The 20,455-nt window shown below is 36.6% G+C and overlaps 1 protein-coding gene across 2 annotated transcripts in view; it reads right to left on the reverse strand.

Moving 5' to 3' along the window:
• The window catches only part of STXBP5L (syntaxin binding protein 5L), a 488,800-nt gene extending 476,185 nt beyond the window's left edge, over positions 1–12,615 (reverse strand). For both annotated transcript variants that reach the window (XM_015129967.3, XM_015129965.3), the window contains exons 1-2: positions 12,462–12,615; positions 11,021–11,217 (exon numbers count right to left, since the gene is read on the reverse strand). In XM_015129967.3, the coding sequence (XP_014985453.2) occupies positions 11,021–11,209 (189 nt within the window). In that variant the 5' untranslated portion in view covers positions 11,210–11,217; positions 12,462–12,615. The remainder of the gene's footprint in view (positions 1–11,020; positions 11,218–12,461) is intronic.
• Positions 12,616–20,455: the final 7,840 nt, after the last annotated feature.

The following is a 20,455-nucleotide window of genomic DNA, read 5'->3' on the forward strand; positions in this document are numbered from 1 at the left end:
TTGTACCAAAAGAAATATATTTCAGACATTTTCCAGGTTCTTTTATTTTAATCAAGAAGACATAAATGGAAATTAACATAAGCTAAGTACAAAGAAAAGATATCAAATACATTATAAAATAATTCAAAAATAGTAGAAATACAAGGAAGAAAGAAAGGAAGGGACAGGGAGCAAAAAACTTGAGCCACTGGAAAAGGAATAAGGGAGAGTTTCATAAATGTTACAAAACATGAATTAAAGTTCACATGATGCAAATTATTCTGTTAATCACATAAAAATATAAATGGTTCACAGAGTGTGTGCTTGCCTTGCAAAGTCATTCTTAAAAAAAGGTTGCCCAATTTAAAAATCTAGTTTAGAATTATATATAAAATATGCTTTCAGTAAATGTTTAAATAATAAGTAACTGAATTCACCAAATAGCTAGTGGGGAGCTATGGCAGAGCACAAGAATATTGAATATTACCTCAAACAGCAAAGGAGTTTTGGTTAAGATGAAACTGGAAAAAGCAAAGAAAGATCCAACAATAAACTACTATAGGATGGCAGAGAATCAGAATAAGGTCCCTTTGGAATTATGTAAGTAATCAATAAATGTAATGTAAGATTATTCAAAAATGGAACTCAATAAATCAAAATGTGTTCCTCATCAGTATTTTAATCCTCTTCCTACCACTTTACAACTCAATTCTTCAAGTATATTTAGCCTATTCACCCAAGTGAAGAAATCTAAGTTACTAATAAAACAGACTTTGTCCAATTCACTTTCAGCTTTTTGCTATATAATTCTATTCTAAGTAACTGTAGAGTGAATCCGTATCAAATGTTCTATTCTTTCACTTAAAAGAAGAGCTATACAAAACTGAATCTCACCCTATCCCTCAAATAATTTATTTCATGGATAAAAATCAGTAACATTGAGTGCAACTTAAAGAATCCCACCCCACTTTTATTCACTTTGACACATACTATGTCTTTCATGACACTTTTTTCTAACATTCTCAGCAAAGCCTATCCTATAGTAGCATCACAAAATAGTACAACAGCTCTCAGGATGAGCTAAAAATATTCTTTTTCCCATTCTTTAAAGAATGTTACCATGTCTAGAAAACATTTAAAAGTTCTCTATTTGTCATCTTGTGATGCACTGAACAACCCACCCACTTCCTCACATATAGCTTTCCAGTTCATAAAGAAATCAGGACAATGAGGTTTTTTTTTCATTAATATACACAAAAGCACAAGATAGCTGATCTTATCAAAAAACCTGTGACTTTACACAAATTGAATTAAGATAACTTCAAGCCAAGTGACAATGCAACATGGACCTTGATTGGATCCCAATCTAAACAAATCAACTACAAAAACACAATATGGGACAACTAAGGGAATTTAAACATTAACTACATGTTAGATTATATAAAGAAATGTTAATTTTTTCACTATGATAATGGTCTTTAGGATTATAGTGTAAGCACAGGGTGAGGGGAAGTGCTTATCTGCTCTGTAAAGTTTTTACAAGTGGAAGGGTACGATGTCTGAGATTTGCATTAAAATAATGAAATGTAAGAGTAGCAAATGAGATAATATGAATAAGCAAGATTAGCCAAGGATGGTCACTGTTGAAGCTGAGGGTTCAATACTATTCTCTCTGTTCTTGTGTGTTTAAAATTTTAAAATAACTCAGAAAACAAAAACAGGTGAGGTGATGAACATCTAGGTACAGAGAATAACAGCCCCCAAAGAACCTGTGAATAAGTTAGGTTATATGGCAGAGGGGAATTAAGGTTGCAGATGGAACGAAGATTGCTAATCAACTAACCTTGTAATGGGGAGATTAACCTGGATTATCCCAGTGGGCCCAATGTAATCACTGGCATCCTTAAATATAAAAAAGGGAGGCAGGAAAGTCAATGTCAGGGTGGTGACGTGTTGGAAAGATCAACTGGCTTTGAAAATGGAAGGAGGCTGGTTTTGAAGATGGGAGGGGGCCATCAGCCAAGGAATTGTGATCAGCCTCTAAAAGCTGCACAAGTCAAGAAAACAAAATCTCCCCTACAGCCTCCAGAAAAGAATGCAGTTCTGTGAACACATTAATTTTAGCCCAGTGACATCCATTTCATACTTCTGACCTCCAGAACAATAAGATGATAAATTTGTGTTGTTTTAAGCCAATAAGTTTTTGGTAATTGAAGCAACAATACAAAAGTTACATGATCTTCTAGTAGAATCACATGCTTTTATTTACCTGAAAGGACATAAAGCACAGATCTTACTGAAAATTCAAATGAAATATATATCTTGTCAGGTAAGGAGAAAAATTCCAAATTAGATACCTACTGTTTTATTTTACTTATTTATTTATTTTAGAGACAGGGGTCTTGCTATGTTGCCCAGGCTGGAGTACTATTAGTGGCTATTCATGATCACAGTGCATTAGAGCCTCAAACTCCTATCCTGAAGGGTTCCTCCCCCTCATCCTCCTCAGTAACTAGGACTACAGGCATGTGCTACCATGGCCACCCCTTGCTATTTAAATTAAAAGGCAAATCTTACCTCTGTTCCCCACCCTACCATTCCCTTTCTGGTAGCCTTAATTGCTTTTCTGTGGCTTAATTGCATCACCACCCCTACAGTATACCAAAATGATATTAAAATCTACTACGGCTATTTTTTCACCACTTTTCTTTTCTATAAAGTCAACTCCTCACACATCTCCCCTACTTCTACTCTTGGTACTGATGCTATGAATTATATTCTTTATTATAGTGTTGACCTTATTTCTGTCCATCACCTTACTGAAAATATGTTTACCCTAATCAATTTCCTCTTGGCCTAATTCACTTGTCTCTGACAATTCTGTTATTTGTTTGTTGTTTTGAAGTTTGTTTTGTTTTTACTGTCTTTGACCACTCCACAAAGCCTGAGTTTGTCTCTTACTATTCTTTCTAAAGAATGCTTCAGCCGGGCGCGGTGGCTCAAGCCTGTAATCCCAGCACTTTGGGAGGCCGAGGCGGGCGGATCACAAGGTCAGGAGATCGAGACCACAGTGAAACCCCGTCTCTACTAAAAATACAAAAAATTAGCCGGGCGCGGTGGCGGGCGCCTGTAGTCCCAGCTACTCAGGAGGCTGAGGCAGGAGAATGGCGGGAACCCAGGAGGCGGAGCTTGCAGTGAGCCGAGATCGCGCCACTGCACTCCAGCCTGGGCGACAGCGTGAGACTCCGTCTCAAAAAAAAAAAAAAAAAAAAAAAAAAAAAGAATGCTTCAGATTACCTGCCTCTACTCTTGAGTTTTCCTCATATCATTCTGCTTGGTTCTTCTCTGTCTCCTTTGCTAGTTTCACATTTTCCACCTACATGGATGTTTACCAACTGTAAGCATTTCCCCCAGACTCAATGTAACTTCAAAATTTATTATACTACTAATAATTTTCAAACTTTTACAGTTTACAGATTTATAGACAGGTTTTTAGTCAATTTATAGGAACAAATTAAACTGAACATTAGCCAATCCAATTAGTTTTCTTCAGAGTGTAACTAATTTTATTGTGTTCATTTTGGTAAAGTAAAAATAAAAGAAAGGTAAAAGAAGTATAACAATTTTCTCTCAATTCCAATCTTTACTTTCTAAATTCAGGTATTAAATCTGCATCTAAAACCACCAAAATGATCGGTTTTATTTATAATAAAATTTACATATCCAAATAAGATGTTGATTTTATGCTATTGTCAATTCAAAGAGAGATTTATTGAATTGTAAGACACTTGCCAGGCACAGTGGCTCACGCCTGTAATCCCAGTACTTTGGGAGGCTGGAGTGGGCGGATCACCTGAGGTCAGGAGTTCGAGACCACCCTGGCCAACATGGTGAAACCCTATCTTTACTAAAAATACAAAAATTAGCCGGGCATGGTGGTGGGTGCCTGTAATCCCAGCTACTTGGGAGGCTGAGGCAGGAGAATCGCTTGAACCCAGGAGGTGGAGGTTGCAGTGAGCCAAGACCGCACCATTGCACTCCAACCTGGACAACAAGAGCGAAACTCTGTCTAAAAATAAAAGAAGATAATAATAAATATAAAACACTTAACTGAAACTAAAACAAATACTATATTTTCAATTTCAAATTCATTATATTGATTATATAGCATCATTATATACCATTATATTCAAAATAATTCTATACACCATCAATATTAACTGGTAAGTTTGGGCTTCCAATAAAACTAAAATCATATTCTTCTTTCTAATATGTTAGATAAGTCAAGAATACATCATAGGTGATTTTGCTGATAAATCAATCCCAGAAAGCATTATTTCATTCTTATCATAGTCAGTTGGCTGAGAACAGTTTATGTCCTATTTTTAAAGGTATATAATAAATAAAATATCTTTTCAACAATAAACATGCCAAAATACCTTCTTGCTGCATTCCTTCAGTGACTATGAATGCTTCATTTAATCAAGCCTCTCCCTAGGTATCATGGTGAACTTATTATATACTTTTTAGAGGGCTTATATTCTATTCTTTATAACTACCTTCTCTAAATCCTTTAAATGTTATTTCTATTTTTGGTTGTATAAAACTTAATCAATTATTTTTTTTACTAGTCCTTATAAAGACATTTTAGTATTACCTAGAAAATTAGGAACAATTATTCAGAATACTTAATCTAATTTTTATATAAAAACACTAGTATAGTGTGCACATTAAAAGATTAGCCTTTCAAATACTAAAAAGAAGAAAAGTTATCCTCCTTTTAAAACTAAAAAAGAAAATAACTGTCACTATAAACAAAAGTTTTTTTATAAAGATCATCATTTTGATACTTAAGTAGGAACAAAAAGTTCCATTTTTCTCTTATGAGAGAAACAAACTCAATTTGAAAGTTTAAAGCAGGGCTTCTACTTGAGACCTTTAATGGATGTAATCAAAGTTGTTGCTATTGAACCAATATGTAAATGGCTTTACAGAACTATAATATAGGAAATCAGTATAATCACCCTATTATTAAAAGTAAATATGAAACCTAATCCTAAGATTTTTCACAGGCAAATCTTCAAGTGAGGGCAGAGAAATATCTACAGAAATGTGCTAAATTTTAAGAAATAGAAATTTGGTTTACTCACTGATAATAACCCTACAGATAAACATACTTGGAAATTATGTTAAGATTTTTAATTAGCTCTGTATGAGAAATACATAAAGTATGACAGCACTATTTGTTTTTAAGAACATAAGAACCACCATACTATATGAGATCAACAACCCAATTTGCTGATAAATACTAGCACTAAAGGACTTTTTGTGAGAAAACATGATTGCCCTCTAGGTAACTTTAAAATTTTGCAAACATACTTTCTACGCATCCATAATCCTTGACTCAAGACTGCCCCTACACCCTTATGCCCTCAGGATAAGCAAAGCAGACAGCCTGGAGTACTGAATCATCTGGTTTTGGTTTCTGGTTCTTAAAAGAAAAAAAAATCTTTAATTCTTCCTGGTTATTATGCTTCTTAGCATCTCAGTCTTAATGGTAGCTTAATTCTTCCTTGTTTGCCTCCATTACCATTCTTAAAGATGCCTCTACTGTGCTTTTTGGTGACAGGAGCATGAAGTCATTGTCAGAAGCTAAATCCATAATCAGTTATCCAACTGTACTACCTTTTATTTTACCAGTTTTTAAGTATAGAAATGAAACAAATCCACATATCTCAGGGAATCTTCTGTTATTCTTTTTATGGATGAAAACTTTATAACTGTGGAACTGTGATCATGATCTTGTCCCAATCTCAGTTGCAAAACTGCTTAAGTAAAATGGAGTGAAATTAGGGGAATGTGGAGACAATGAAAATCTTGAGGAAGAGATAGTATTCAAGAATATCTGGGCATTTAGTCTCCTTTCATCCTGCTAGGGCCCTGGAAAGCCCAATGCTCTACAGTTCATGCCTGTACCTCTGATCCATACCTATTTACCTGGTATGATCTGATATTATGTCAGATATGAGGATCATTATTATAAATCCATTTCCCTGCAGAAGTTATACTAGTTAAACTACATGTTGTTTCTAACATTATGACCATTTATAAAAACAGTTTATGAATGATCATAAATAGTGAGTTGGCTAATTTAAGAGTTTATTCAGAAATTTAGGGATTATGTTATCTGGTTCCGGTAATATATTTATTTTACTCTTATTTTTTTGGTAATATACTTATTTTTATCTTTTGTTAATTAGGTCTAGAACACCCCGTGCATTTGTCACTGTCAATCTAAAACTTCTGAGCTGTTCCCCCAAAGAGATCATTTGGAAATAAGAATGTTCCTAATATCTTCTTCAATAAAAACTGAAATAAATTTAATTGAATCCTCCTACAATCTTCTTTTCTACATCTCTTTGAAAAGCATATACCATGTTCCTAAAGTGGTATCAACTCTTTCACTAGATGCTCTCTACCTCTTTATATAAAAGTTATTTCATAAAAGCAACTCCAAGAAGCTGTTCAAAATAATATCTAGTTTGCTTTTAACACACCACTCTATATAGCTTCCTTCCTTTAATTTACTCATTTATTTGCTCAACAAATATTTGACTGCCTTCAATGGGCCAGGCACCATTCTATACATAGATGATACACATGTGAACAAAATAAAGCCTTACTTTATACGTATCACTGTATATATAATCTAGAAGGACTTGACACTTGGTTTGCTTCAAAAGCATGTAAGTTCTTACTCTGCATTAAATAAAGCAAAACTGAAAGTTGTAGATATGAATTTGGAAAGGTTTATGGAAGAGAAGTTCACACAGAATCAATATTCAACAGAAAAACTTAGTCATTTATCAAATGATTTGTAAATTGTATATTTAGATGTTTTCAATTAAAATAAAATGTTTAAGGCATATATAAGTAGTAATTGCTCTCTGCTTTAATATCTTTATCAATTAATCGACCAATCATGTATATGCATCTTTACTCATTTAAAAAGTGTATCAAGTGTGCACTATAATGGTTCTCACTAACGGCTGTGCATAGAAATCTCCTGTGGGGCCATTCAAAAAAAATGCAAGTGCCTAGGACTCACTCCTAGAGAGTTTGATTCTCTAGGAATAGGGAGGTGCTGGAAATCTCTATTTTAGACACCAGAGTTGAGAATTACTGGCCAGCTAGATAGTGTATACCCTAGCAATAAGAAGGAAACAAGAAAAAAAAACACTTATTTGCTTCTCAAAGAGTTCATAGTATAAGGGCAGTGACAGATTTTTAAGAAACTTTTTTAATCACAAGAAGATGCTAAATTCACACTATAGGTATATGCCAGATGCTACAGAAAAAACATAGAAGAGGTTTTTAAAAAGAAAAAAGAGAACCCTGGTGGGTAGTTGAGGTGGCAGTGGTCAGAGCTAGTCTCATAGAGGTGATGTTTGAATTATGAGGTAAAAGATGGCTGGGAATTATCCAGTCATATGAATGTAGAAAAGTTACTCTAGTCAGAAATGAGAGAATGAGAGAAGGCACTGAGATATGAGAAAATATGGTGTTTTTTTAGGGAATGCAGTACACTTTGGGAATCAAGCAAATGAAAATGGAAAGGTAAACAGGAATCCCTTCTGAAGGAAACTCTATACCCATCAAGGTAAGCAATTTGAAATTTATTTTATAGAGCAATAGTTTCAAATTGTATTTCACAGAATTCAAGTTCAAGAAAGGCAGTTCATATATTTCACAAATACCTGGACAATGCAAGCATTCAAATGCATACACATTCTGAACTTAGATTGCAGTAACCCAATGCATTAACTTTTTTTTTTTTTTTAGCTGACCTTGAACCAAAGTTTCTTCTGCCATTTCTATGGCTGTGAACTTCTTATAGATATTTTGTTTATTATGAAGGGTACAGCTTTATACTTTCACTTTTTTAAGGCTAGCGAACATCCTACTAACTTCCTATGGGTGATATTACACAACAAAAAGCAAATATAAAAAACAATTTTTTTCAATTGGCTGTATAATTTATTCTTATAATTTCTAAAACAGATGTGTGCCCATAAGGTGCCACATTTATTTGTTTGAATAGATGTTATTTCCTGTGGTTTCAAATAAGACTTTCATTTTAAGAGCATCATTGCTGTAGGGAAACCAATATAGAATTTTTAGCAAGGAAATTACCTAATTAACACTGCTTTTCAGAAATAGCCGTTATTGTAACAAAATGAAGTATAATAAGGTAAAACTAGAAGTAAAGAGATCAGTTAAAAAGTGATTTCAGAAGACCAAGCAAGAAAATATGATGGAATAAACAAGTACTGGGGATGTAGAAAAGATCATAAATTTCAGAAACACTAAGGAAATAGAATAGATGGGATGTGATGACTAATCAGATATAGTAGAGAGGAGGCTTTCAAACAGCCAAGTCTAGATTTATACTTCAGTTTTGCCCATGTTAAAAAGGTAGAAGCACCCAGAATGACAACTCCTTAGAACTCAGAAGAGAATGTTTTTTGCACATTTAATCAGTGAGTCTATGAATCTAAATAAAGTCCCCATTTCAGTAGCGGTTCTAATTTTGGGATTTCCTTAGTCCATTTTTATATATTTTGTTATAGACCAGGTAACTATAATACATCCATATAACCACTTTTTAAAATTAACTATATTCCTGCCCGGCGTGGTGGCTCACGCCTGTAATCCCAGCACTTTGGGAGGCCGAGGCAGGCGGATCACGAGGTCAGGAGATCGAGACCATCCTGGCTAACATGGTGAAACCCCGTCTCTACTAAAGATACAAAAAATTAGCTGGGGGTGGTGGCGGGCGCCTGCAGTCCCAGCTACTCGGGAGGCTGAAGCAGAAGAATGGTGTGAACCTGGGAGGCGGAGCTTGCAGTGAGCCAAGATTGCGCCACTGTACTCCAGCCTGGGCAACAGAGCAAGACTGTGCCTCAAAAAAATAAATAAATAAATAACTATATTCCTATCTAAAGATGCCACAGTATTTTACACATTTAATAAGACTTCAATACTGTTAGTGGACAACTTATATAGCTATCTATCTTACAATTTATTTGAAAATCATAAGCTAATATTATTGTAACCCACTAGTTATATTCATTCTACTATGAACACGAGATTTTAGAAACTTTAACAATAATATTAATATATATTTTATCATCCTTTCCATTTACGCATTACCTTCACCTTGTTCTGTCTGATCCTCCCAATCACCCTCTGTTAGTTAAGGAGAGCAGATATACTTATTCCCATACTACAGATGCAGAAACGAAGGTTCAAGGGAGATAAATGGCTTACCCAAGATTATATGGCTATCAACTAGCGGAACTTTAAATAAAACAAAAATTTTCTGATTCCTAGGCCAATGCTCTTCCTATTATGCCATATGTTTTTAACTTCTGCCACTTCCTATGACTATCTATTACCTGAGTAAATGGGAAGATAACTATGTATTCCATTCTCTCTTGCATTCACCCATTTTCCTTAAGTTTTTTATTTAAAACCTTCTCTACAAGCTTTATGACCTCAACAGCCCAATGCCATTCTGTTTCAGAAGTCTACCTTTCCTATACTAATTTTACCTCTGGTAAAATTCTCCTGTATCACTGTCATATACATGAATTGAGAGAATTTGGAAAGTATTTTCAGAATCTGATCGTGAAAATTGCAAACACTTCGAAGATTAAAGAATCAGGGCATAATTCCCCTGCCTAACAGTTCAAATTTGAACTCCAGGACTCTTTTACATTTGTCTCATAACCACTATTAAGACCTTCCTTCATCTAACAGAATATCTGTTATTTCCTATTGAGGAAAAAAATCATTACTGTTCACAAATTTCACAAAGTAGCTTAGAATTAAATCTGTCTATCTAACTTAACTCTAAATAAACTTGTTTTTATGAAAACTAATAACTATAGTTATTAGTTTATTAATTAGTTTATTATTAAATACTAAAACTATTTAATGTTTTCATAATGACCCTGTCAGGAATATAGGCTGAGGCAGTGATTGAAATATATCTCATTATACATGTATCACTTGTTTACCACAAAAATAATTTTAATAATTTCAAAAAACTTTTCTTTTGTGACAGTATTTTAAAAGTTGTTAATTTCTGTAATTTTGCAAGTTTTCTATTTCTTCTTATGTAGCCAAACACATTTACAAAATTATATTCATTTATATGACATAAATAACTTAGTAGCTTTTGTTGCATATAATAGGCACATTCCAAGACAACTCAAAAAGTGGCAATAAAATTATAAATCACTTTATATCATAAAATAAAACAAATATAGCAATAACGATATCTCTATGCATTAACCTAATGCTTGTTTTATAAATTCTCATCTTCTCTACCTATCAGAAACTCTTTCTTTTGCATATTCACTAGAATTCAATATTGAAGTATAATTACATAAAATGTTTTTTCACTAAACTAGAACACTGGCTATTTTTGAGTTCTTACAACTATAACAAGTTCTTATAAGCCTGTGCATTTGTCCGTTTGTGTATTTATGAAGAGTTTAAGAATGTGGAGGTGATTTTATTCAGAATTTTAAAGCAAAGTCACTGGCCCCTTTAAAATGGACATATTTTTCTATTATCTATTTAATCCTAGCAACATGCTAGTAGCTTTATTCATTTCATACTGAACAGTGAAATAACAATTATTTTCTCTGACAACACACAAAAAAATGACTATTTCTTTCTTCAGTTAATATAATACAAAAATATTAAAAATTCCGTCCACTATTGGATCTTAACATTATCTTGCAAATTCTACTTTTTGTGTGTGCTCATTTCCCCCTTAAACTATTATCGCTTTTTAAGTTGACGCCTAAAATATCTATTCAGCCAAACTGATTTACCCACAGAGCTTTCTGCAGCAGACTCTGATGCTGACATCTCAACAGTTTCCTGTTCCTGGTGTGTTTTTCCCTCCTTGTTTCCTCACAACAGTATAATAAAGAAATAATAGGCTTTAAGCCAATTCAAAGCTTACCTTGCAAATCTGGAAATACTCTGAAGTCAAGGTTTCCTGAATTTCCTCTCTGAGAACCCCTGCAGTCCCCGCGGGAGGTACGGAACCACTTCCAGCCCCACCACCACTGTTACTGCCACTGCTGCTACCACTGCCAGGGGAGGAGGCAGTTAAGCCATCCAAAACTTTTCGGAAATTAAACTTCTTCATTTTAAACACTGTTGAGAAATTCAAAGGAAAAAAAGGGAAAGGGGTGACTTAACACATGCAATTAGACCTTGGTTTTTTCACTAGTCAAGACCTTTCTCTTTTCACTAGTCAAGTCAGTTCCCATTTTACGAGCATTGGTTATAACCGACTGGAAAAGAGTCAGGCTTCGTTTGCCAAATTTTAATTCCAAAAAGCATATCCTTTAAAAAAAAAAAAAAAAAAGATAAATATAACACAACTCCAAAAGCAACAGTATTCCCTCCTCATACATCAGATATTCAAGGACTGTATCCCCAGCTGTAACTACGCTTTATCAGCACTGGGGTAAAAATAAAAGGCAGTGTCATCATCGTCATTAGCATTATATCATCATTATTATACAATCAAACCAGAGTTCAACAGAACAAGACTCCGTCTCTCTCTTAAGGGCGGGCTTTCCTTCTTCGAAACGTTCAGCTCAGAATATTTTATTTTCAGAAAAACGATGTTGGGGGAGCCGGTATTTACTCTGCCACCACCTTCCGGGCTCTTCCCCCATCAGCTTCAACGCTTCCTTTTTTGTCACTATGAAAGGCAGCGGGGGGGAGGGATACTTTTTCTAGTCCCCATCCCCTAGCAGCCCGGACCCCAAAACATCTGCGAGTGACCCACAGCAACAGCTGCCGGGGGGGAGGGGAGAACGGCGACACCGTCTGCTTCCACTTGTCCCTCCGCCTCCCCCTCACCTCCCCATCATCTCCCTCCCCGCGTCCTCTTTCCACCCTCTCCCCATCTCCTGCTCCCCTCCCTCCACCTCAGCCCGCAGCCGCCGCCGCCGCGCTCTCGCGCCTGTTCGCCCTCCCGCCGTCCGCTCTCTCCGCTGCGCGGCGGCCGCCCTCGGGGGACGTGAAGCGGTGGCGGCGACGGCTGCGGCCCGAGTCCCGCGTCAGTCTTCTGGGCGCGCAGAGCCGCCGCTCCCGCTGTCCCTCCCTCAGGCCAAGCGCTGAGGCGCGGGGCTCTCGCCCGCGGGCGCGCGAACACACAAACACCTCACACCAAGGCATTCGCGCGCCCAGCCAGAACACACACAAACACCCTCAACACGGGCATTCGCGCGCTGGTGCGCTCGGTGTCTCTCTGTCTCTCTCTCTCTCAAACACACACATACACACACACTCACAGACACACACAGGTGCAAAGGGAGCCACGGCTGGACGGCGGCAGCGGCGGCGGCGTCCCAGAGGGATGACTATCTGACCCAGGACTTAGGCACCTTCCTCAGACGCCACTCGCCGCCTGCCAGCCCGGGAAGCTGAGGGGGCCGAGGGAGGAGGGCTCGAAGGCGTGGGTCCGGCCCGGCTCCAGCCGCTTCTCTGGTCCCTGTGGTCGCGGCGCCTGGCGCTCTCCGAGGTCCTAACCGAGCAGTCAGGCTCCAGCGCAGGCTCCGCCCTCCCGCCGTGGGAGGCAGACCCCGCCCCCGGGCCGGCCTCTAGTTCGCCCCGCCCTGCTTCTTCCCTGGCAAAGCTGGGCGGTGAAGGGGGCGGAGTGCCCGGTACGTCGAAGGGCGGGAGTAGCTTCGGCGCCAATCCTAGATTCGATAGGGTAAGTTCCGCGGTCTCCAGGGCGGAAGATAACTGTGGATAGGCCGAAGGTAAAGCCAATGACAGCGGGAGGGGAGAATTTACAGAAGTAGGTGAGGTATTTGATTGACAGCGGTATTGGCCAGTATGCTGGGGGTCGTGCTCTGGGGGATGTAATTGGCGCTCCCTGTTGAAGGACGCAAGTGTGAATCAATAGAATGCCTGCAAGCGTGCGAATTTGGGCGCCTGGAGTCTGAGGCTGCGGGGAAGGTTGCTTACCTTAGGTATGGCTCTGGACAGTATGGTGAACTGGGCGAGTGTTTTGCACCTTTTCATTTCTACGAGCCTCTTCCCGCTCTTCAGGAGCATCTATCTGACTCCTGTAACTCTCCTGCCACCTGCACTCAACTTGTATCTGTGATTAACCCCTGCCGTTACCTAATAATGGCTTAATAGTTCGTATCTGCCAGACAGAATTGTATTTCAATGGTTTCAGAATATATAGCCTTCTAGAGCCTAAGGAATTGATTGCTCACCTTGCTCTCTAGTAAGTAGAATTACTCCTTCCCCATCATCCTCACATATGCAAAGATATCTATTTAATTTCTTTAAAGAAATATTTTTCACTCTGTAAACCGTATCAAGAATATATTTAAGCTATCTCTGTGAGTCACAATAATCATTTTGAAAGATGGATTATTCAGTGCAGAAAAAAAAAAAAAAAAAACTGTATCAGGATAGACTTGGCTCTGAGCCCTCACCTGCTATTGAATTGGGGAAAATTTGGACCCCGATGTCTTTGCAAAATGAAGGGCAGTTCAGCGGGCCACAGCTAAGTGAGACTTCAATTTGGGCATCACAACAGAACTCATTAGTGATCATTTCAAGGAAGAGAGTGGGAAAGAGGAAGCAGGAGACTTGAAGGATGATGACTTGTCCAAGGACATAGGAAGGAAATGGTAAAGATGAAATAGAGCTCAGTTTTGCAGATCCTCAGCTCATTATTGAATCTTTCTGTCCTGAATAACTATTTCACTCCTTTTGGGACTCCCTACACTGCTGGTAGTCTCTCATTGCCACAGCTAGACAGTAACCTTCTTGAAGGCAAGCATGGAATTGTATATTTCCCTAGATTATTTAGCACCAGGCACAATATTTCACTTAAAATAGGCATTTAAAGGGTTTTGAAGAGTTGTTTTATTAATATTTTTTATCAGTTAAAGATATATGAGTTGGTACCCAATTGCACAATGTTTGAAAGGGGTAAAAATAATGGTGGAAACAAGTGCTATGTCTGACACAAACTAGATCTTGGTAGGGTTCCAAATTGTATATTGGGTCCCTAACAACAGGTTTCTTTTTACTCTTTTCCACCATTTTTTCTTCTCTTCTTCCTGGCCCATTGCCCACCTCAAAGTATGGATGCCAGTTAAGGCTAAAGCGTTTGCTTTCCTTGTTTTATGTCTGGCTTTTCTTTTTAAAAACAGAGGCAAGGAAGGTTATAATAAAGTGGCTGAGTTTTCGTTTTTCTAATAAATGAAAACAAGCCTATAGCAAGTAATGGTTTGATATTTTGATGGGAGTGAAGAAGAAGAAGAGCCCCAGTTCAGCAAAGTGAGATGTAATGTTTGCCAACAAAACCTCTTAAACTGATCATCACTAGCACCTTATTATCGCAAATTAAATAATGGTTTTTATTCTAAAAATTGGGGGAGAGCTGAGGAAAAAAAGTACACAAAAGATTGACAGAGATCCTTCTTGAGGACCCTGGAGAGAATTCAATAGACTGCCTGAGTTAAAAAAGAGGTGACAAAGTAGACGTCTCTTCAGATGGGACAACAAATAGGTATAGGAAGTGGGAGAAAAGCCAAGTCAAAACATATTAACTTTTCCAAATAAATATTGGAAGCCTAAAAAAATATGATCATTAGGATGCTTAGACTGTGGACTATTTGGTACTATTTCAAATATCTGTGTTCCTCCACAGTGAATAGCATAATGCCGTCTACATAATAAGTGCCCAGTTAACATTAATTTAAATGAATGGCAGCAAGTAAAAATCATAACATAATTGCAGTCTCAGAGAGCCTGTGGACAGAAGATATTGTGATGCCAATTCACAAACTGTGAGCAAAGGATAGAATTAAGCAAGAGGCAGAGTACATTGTGTAAGGAGACAGCAGAAACAATGGCCTAAAAATCTTACTAGGTGAGAGAAGCATAATGAAATACCTATGCAAGTAGATTTCATCCTCGATTAATTAAAAAGCAATAAGAAGTTATCTTATAAACCATCTGTTAACAGCAATGAGACCAGACCACAGCATATATTTTATAAATAATGTAAGAAACTTTAGAGTTGGATCGGGTAATGATAGTTGCAAACTGGAAGAATACTTTGTGGAGAGGAATGATTGAGGTACAGCTTCTGAATAAGGCTTGACTTCTTCCTAAAATGACAAGTATGAAGAACTGCAAGAAGAAAAATACTTTCAGCTTGATCCATGGAGCAAAATCATCAAAGCATTTAAATAAATCTAGTACATCGGAAGGATTTTTAGGATGTATGTTGAAAATACGTCACAACTCACTTTAAGTGTTTGTGATTTTGGACTTAAGCCAACAATGAAGCTAAGAGAGGCTGCCTTTCCACACCTGCAAAATAATTAAATAATTGTAGAAAGTACGTACATGTGTGGCGTTTCACACGAAGAAGAAAATTTAACTGGCTAGGGTTAGAGAAAACTAAACCAAATTGACAAAACCATATGTGAATAATCCATTGTATATAGAGATAATAATAAATCTACCAGTTATTTAGCACTATGTTAAACATTGTGCTATGAACTTTACATACAACTCTTTAAACTTGATCTTTATTATAACTCTATAAGATAGATATTGTCCCCATTTTATGAATGAGGAAATCTGGGGCTCAGAAATACTTTAAAAATTCACCCAAGGTCACTTTGGTGGACAATCCAGTCTTCGAATTCAAAGCTGTCTAACTTCTAAGATCATGCTCTTAATCGGTGCCTTATTATTTAATACTGCTTAGAAGACTAACTAGAAACTAGAATAGAAAAAAGGTGGCGGGTCAATTCTCCACCTAAAATAGTGGATATATGTGTATTAGTCTTCCAGGACTGCCATAACAAAATACCATAGACTGGATAGCTTAAACAACAGGAACTTAACACAGTTTGGGAAGGTAGAAATCCAACATCAAGGCATCGGCACATTTAGTTTCTTCTGAGGCTTCTCTCGATGGCTTCAGACAGCCACCTTCTCTCTGTGGCCTGACATGGTCTTTTCTCTGTGGGCTTACATCCCTCGTGTGATTTCTCCACGTGCCTAAATCTCCTCTCCTTAAAGGCTACCAGTCAGGTTGTGTTAGAGTCCACCTTCATGGCCTCATTGTAGCTTAATCACCTCTTTAAATATCCTATCTCCGGCCAGGTGCAGTGGCTCATGCCTGTAATCCCAGCACTTTGGGAGGCCAAGGCGGGCGGATCACGAAGTCAGGAACTCGAGACCAGCCTGGCCAACATGGTGGCCCGTCTCTACTGCAATACAAAATTTAACCGGGCATGGTGGCAGGCACCTGTAATCCCAGCTATTTGGGAGGCTGAGACAGGTGAATTGCTTGAACCCAGGAGGCGGAGTTTGCAGTGAGCCAAGATAGCGCCGCTGCACTCTAACCTGGGCGACAGAGTAAGACTCCATCTCAAAAAAAAAAAAAATTAGATTTATTTTCTTATTTAATCCTCACAACAATAATGTATGGTAGCTATAGATAACTCCATTTTACAGGTAAAAAAAAACTGAAGCAAAGCAAGGTTAAGTAATAAGCCCAATATCATACATTTGGTAGGTTTTGAAACAAGAATTTGGACTAATATCAATCTTATTACAAAGTTCTTTCCTTACACTAGTAGTTTTCTGTTGAGGACCCAAAGAAATCCCTTTATAAAGGTGTTTTATATTAGGAAAGTTAATTATGACAAATTCAAGTATTAGGATAAAACAAAACAGAAAAAAATGGAAAATATCTGATCAGGAGTTTGGATACTAGAACTAGAAAGACATTTGAGAGTTCATGGGCACTGAGTACGAGAAACAGAGGACTTTGGGAACGGCAAGCTAATGGGAGGTTCTTATCTCACAAGAAATCTCAGCATAATTTGAAATACATTAAGAGAATCGCAGGGGAGTACCCCATTAAAATTGAAGAAAATCAGTTATCAATAACTAATTAGATGTAGTAAGGCAGTATTAATTTGCTGAGAAAGGCTGTAGTCTGAGTGAATATCAGAACAGCTGGAAGGAGAATTTGGGTGGAGGGAGAATTATGACATAATACTTACCATAAAGTGGGGCTGGCAATTGTTTACATTAGCAAGTGTGAACATTTCCAATGTGCATGCTGTGAGCTTCTAGATCCTGGCATGAGCAACCTAATTTGTCACCCACTTCTGACCCTTCCATCAAGTTATAGCAGTGTCCTTATTATTTGCCAGTTTAAGTTAGAATTTCAGTAAGAGAACATAGCTGAGTAAACAGGTTCCACCTATATCCTTTCTGGCAAATTTTTCCAGAGCATTAGGAATTACCTTTCCTTTCTGAGTCTTTATCTAACTCTTTTTTGACCCTATTATACATCCTTCAAGAGGAGTACTGGTTAATAATTGTCAGCTTTCTATTATATGGCAGTAAATAACAATCAGCATTAAAACTCTTATTCCTAGTCCAAGCCCACAAAAGAAAAACCACAGGGTTAATTAGATAGTGTCATAGCTGTCATGGGTTTCAGATAAATAGGCAGGGGTCATTAGGATAGAACCAAGACACAAAATATGGCTGGGCACAAAATCAATAACAGAATAGCAAATAGTTTTGCCCTGCTAGGGGCAAAACTTAAATATATGCTGTTAAACATGTACTTAAAATCAGCTCTTTGTGCATACTCTAAAATAATTTTCACATATTCATCCATCACATTGTGATGTGGTAAGAAAAAAGATTTAGTGTTGGGACGGGCCTAAGTTTACTAACTGTGGCACTAACAAGCACTTTTAGCCTCTAAGCCTCAATTTACCCTTTTATATGGGAATAAATATAGGGTAGTATAAGAAACAAGTGAAATTCTGCATATGAGAGTGACTTGTAGAATGCAAACTACAAATAAATAATATTGTCATCATTTTCATTATTTTGTACTTTAGTAAAGTTGTTTATAGGAATTGGCTTTAGATTTGAATTTATGTTCCCATTACTATTAATATGAAATTCCTTTGCATCTGTGGATTGACTATAGCTGAAATTGAGGAAGAGAAAGAGGATTTGGACTAGGTGACTATTAAGGTTCTTTCCAATCAAAAATTCTGTCTTCATATGATTTGTTTAGTCAAGATTCACTGCAATCTCTTCCTAAACACTACACAGACTTATTGAAAAGGTAATTAAAATGGTATCCATGTAGGTACTGGCCAACAGAGATGAACTGTAGCCTACAGTAGACAAAAAACACGAGAATTCTCAAAAGTCTTCTTCTACCAATTAGAGATTCCTGGCGATCACATTTTTATTAATATATTTCTATTTACATATGTGTACATTTATATCTGATTATAAAAGTAAGGTGCATGTATTAGAGAACTTTAGAAAATCTAGACATCTATTTCTAGTCCTTTTTAGGACATTTTTAAATAAATTGGAAGTGTCTAGTACATACTATTTTGATTTTTAGTTTTTTTTAACTAAACATTTTGTTGTAAGCATTCCCCATTTCATTAAATATTCTTCTTCAGACACATCATTTTTGAATGCCAATATTATATTTAATCATGCAAATATTCCACAATTCATTTAATCATTTCCATATTCTTGAATATTTTATTTCTATCTTTATACTATTATAAATAATAATGAGAATACCTTCATACTAAATCTTTGGTAAAGTTTCAGTATTTTAGGGGATATTATTATGTCAAAATAATATGTCTTCATATGTAATTCTAAGTTTTATTATTAAAAGGTTGTGCAAATTTATACCCTCATTAAGAGGTTAGGTCTCTGTGGAGAGCTCATGTTACAAGGGACTTTTGTAAAGTGAAATCCCATACCATCTACATTGATTTTTTCATTTAGATGTTGACAAAATTCAGAGAGATTTTAAAATGATAAGAATTGCTAAGCATAATCAACTAAACAGAACAGAAAAACATGACAATGTAAAACATGTGATTGTGATTTCGGTTTGGAGGGAGGAACTATAAAAGTTTTCATAGAACTTTAGGGCTAGAGAGAAATTTAGTAATCTCTAAGTTTTACTTCTAAATTTAAAAAATGATGACACAAACTTTCATCCAGTTTTATCAAATAAAAATTACAGTTTTGTGTGTTATTGTTATGTGAGGGGGGAAATGAGAAAATAAGAACAAGGAGAGCTGAAAGGGAAAAGAAAGAAATATAGATACATCTACAGAAGGAGAATTTCATCTTAAAATAATACTAGAGACCTTTAAAAACCAGTTTTGGTTTTTGCAGTAGTAGACAAAATGAACAGAAATATGAACCCTTGGAATTTTTATTCACACTGAAGTTGTGAGCAAGATTCAGGCCATAGACCATACATTCTTTGATCCTGATCTAGATGAAAAAAACTACAAAGGGATGTAAGCTTTTCTTGGGTTTGGAATATGGAGACAAGAGGAAACAATTCTTTTTAGACCCAGCCTCTCTTGTTTCCTGAAACTTTAATTCATCATGACTCATGAAGATTGCACCAGTTTAAGTAGGGATATGTATTTATTTTCATAATGGCAATAACAAATTTAATAATGCCATTACTGAATTAATTTTTCATAATGGCTGACAAAGGGTTATAATGTTATTATTTTGTAAATGGCCATATTAATTATTAGCTCTGCTAAAATTGGCACACTGGAGTTTCAGACAGTAAGCTAGGATACCAGCATGACTTTGCTTTACCATAAGCAGAAGTTCAAAAACATAGTCATGAGGGAAAGAAAAGGATGAGTGACTTCATGCCTGTCTTATTGCAGACTCTAAAACAAGAAAACCCTTTAAATGGGTCCTCTCTGGCTATGAAGGATAAGCTTTCTGTTCTAATCAGCTCCTTGGCTAGCTCGGGCTGACAAAACATTATTGTTCTCTTAACCTTTGCCAAGCTGAGGAACTTTACAAGCATTTTTTCAGTAACAGCCAGAGTGATTTATGGGTTTTTCTCCCTCTAGCTCTCTGCAGTTAGAAAAACAAATTTTATTTCTCAGTCTCATTCCTTCCTCCCCATTATTCCCAGTTCTCTACTGTCTTCAGCCATAATCCTTCTTTATTTAATGCAAATATTACTTTATTTTGCATAATTTTTAAGTATGTCTGTGTTTAATGTTCTTTAATTATGGAGACCACATACCTTGAATTTTCTGGAACAGTTCCTATTTAAATATTGTGTACCTCTAAATATACTAAAACTTTAAATTAAAAAAAACTGTATTGTTGTTTTCCTAAACCATCAAAAAACATCCAGTTTCTCAACAAATACCACTGTTTTCCATAAGGCTGTTTTTAAATTTGAGTGGCAAAACCTAGAGGGGAGAGGGATACATGATAGTTTGTTTTTAAGAGTAAAAACTGTGGTTTCAGACAGATTTGAGGCTGCCAC

This window comes from Macaca mulatta, chromosome 2 (genome assembly GCF_049350105.2).
Source record: "Macaca mulatta isolate MMU2019108-1 chromosome 2, T2T-MMU8v2.0, whole genome shotgun sequence".
In the NCBI taxonomy this organism is placed as follows: domain Eukaryota; kingdom Metazoa; phylum Chordata; class Mammalia; order Primates; family Cercopithecidae; genus Macaca; species Macaca mulatta.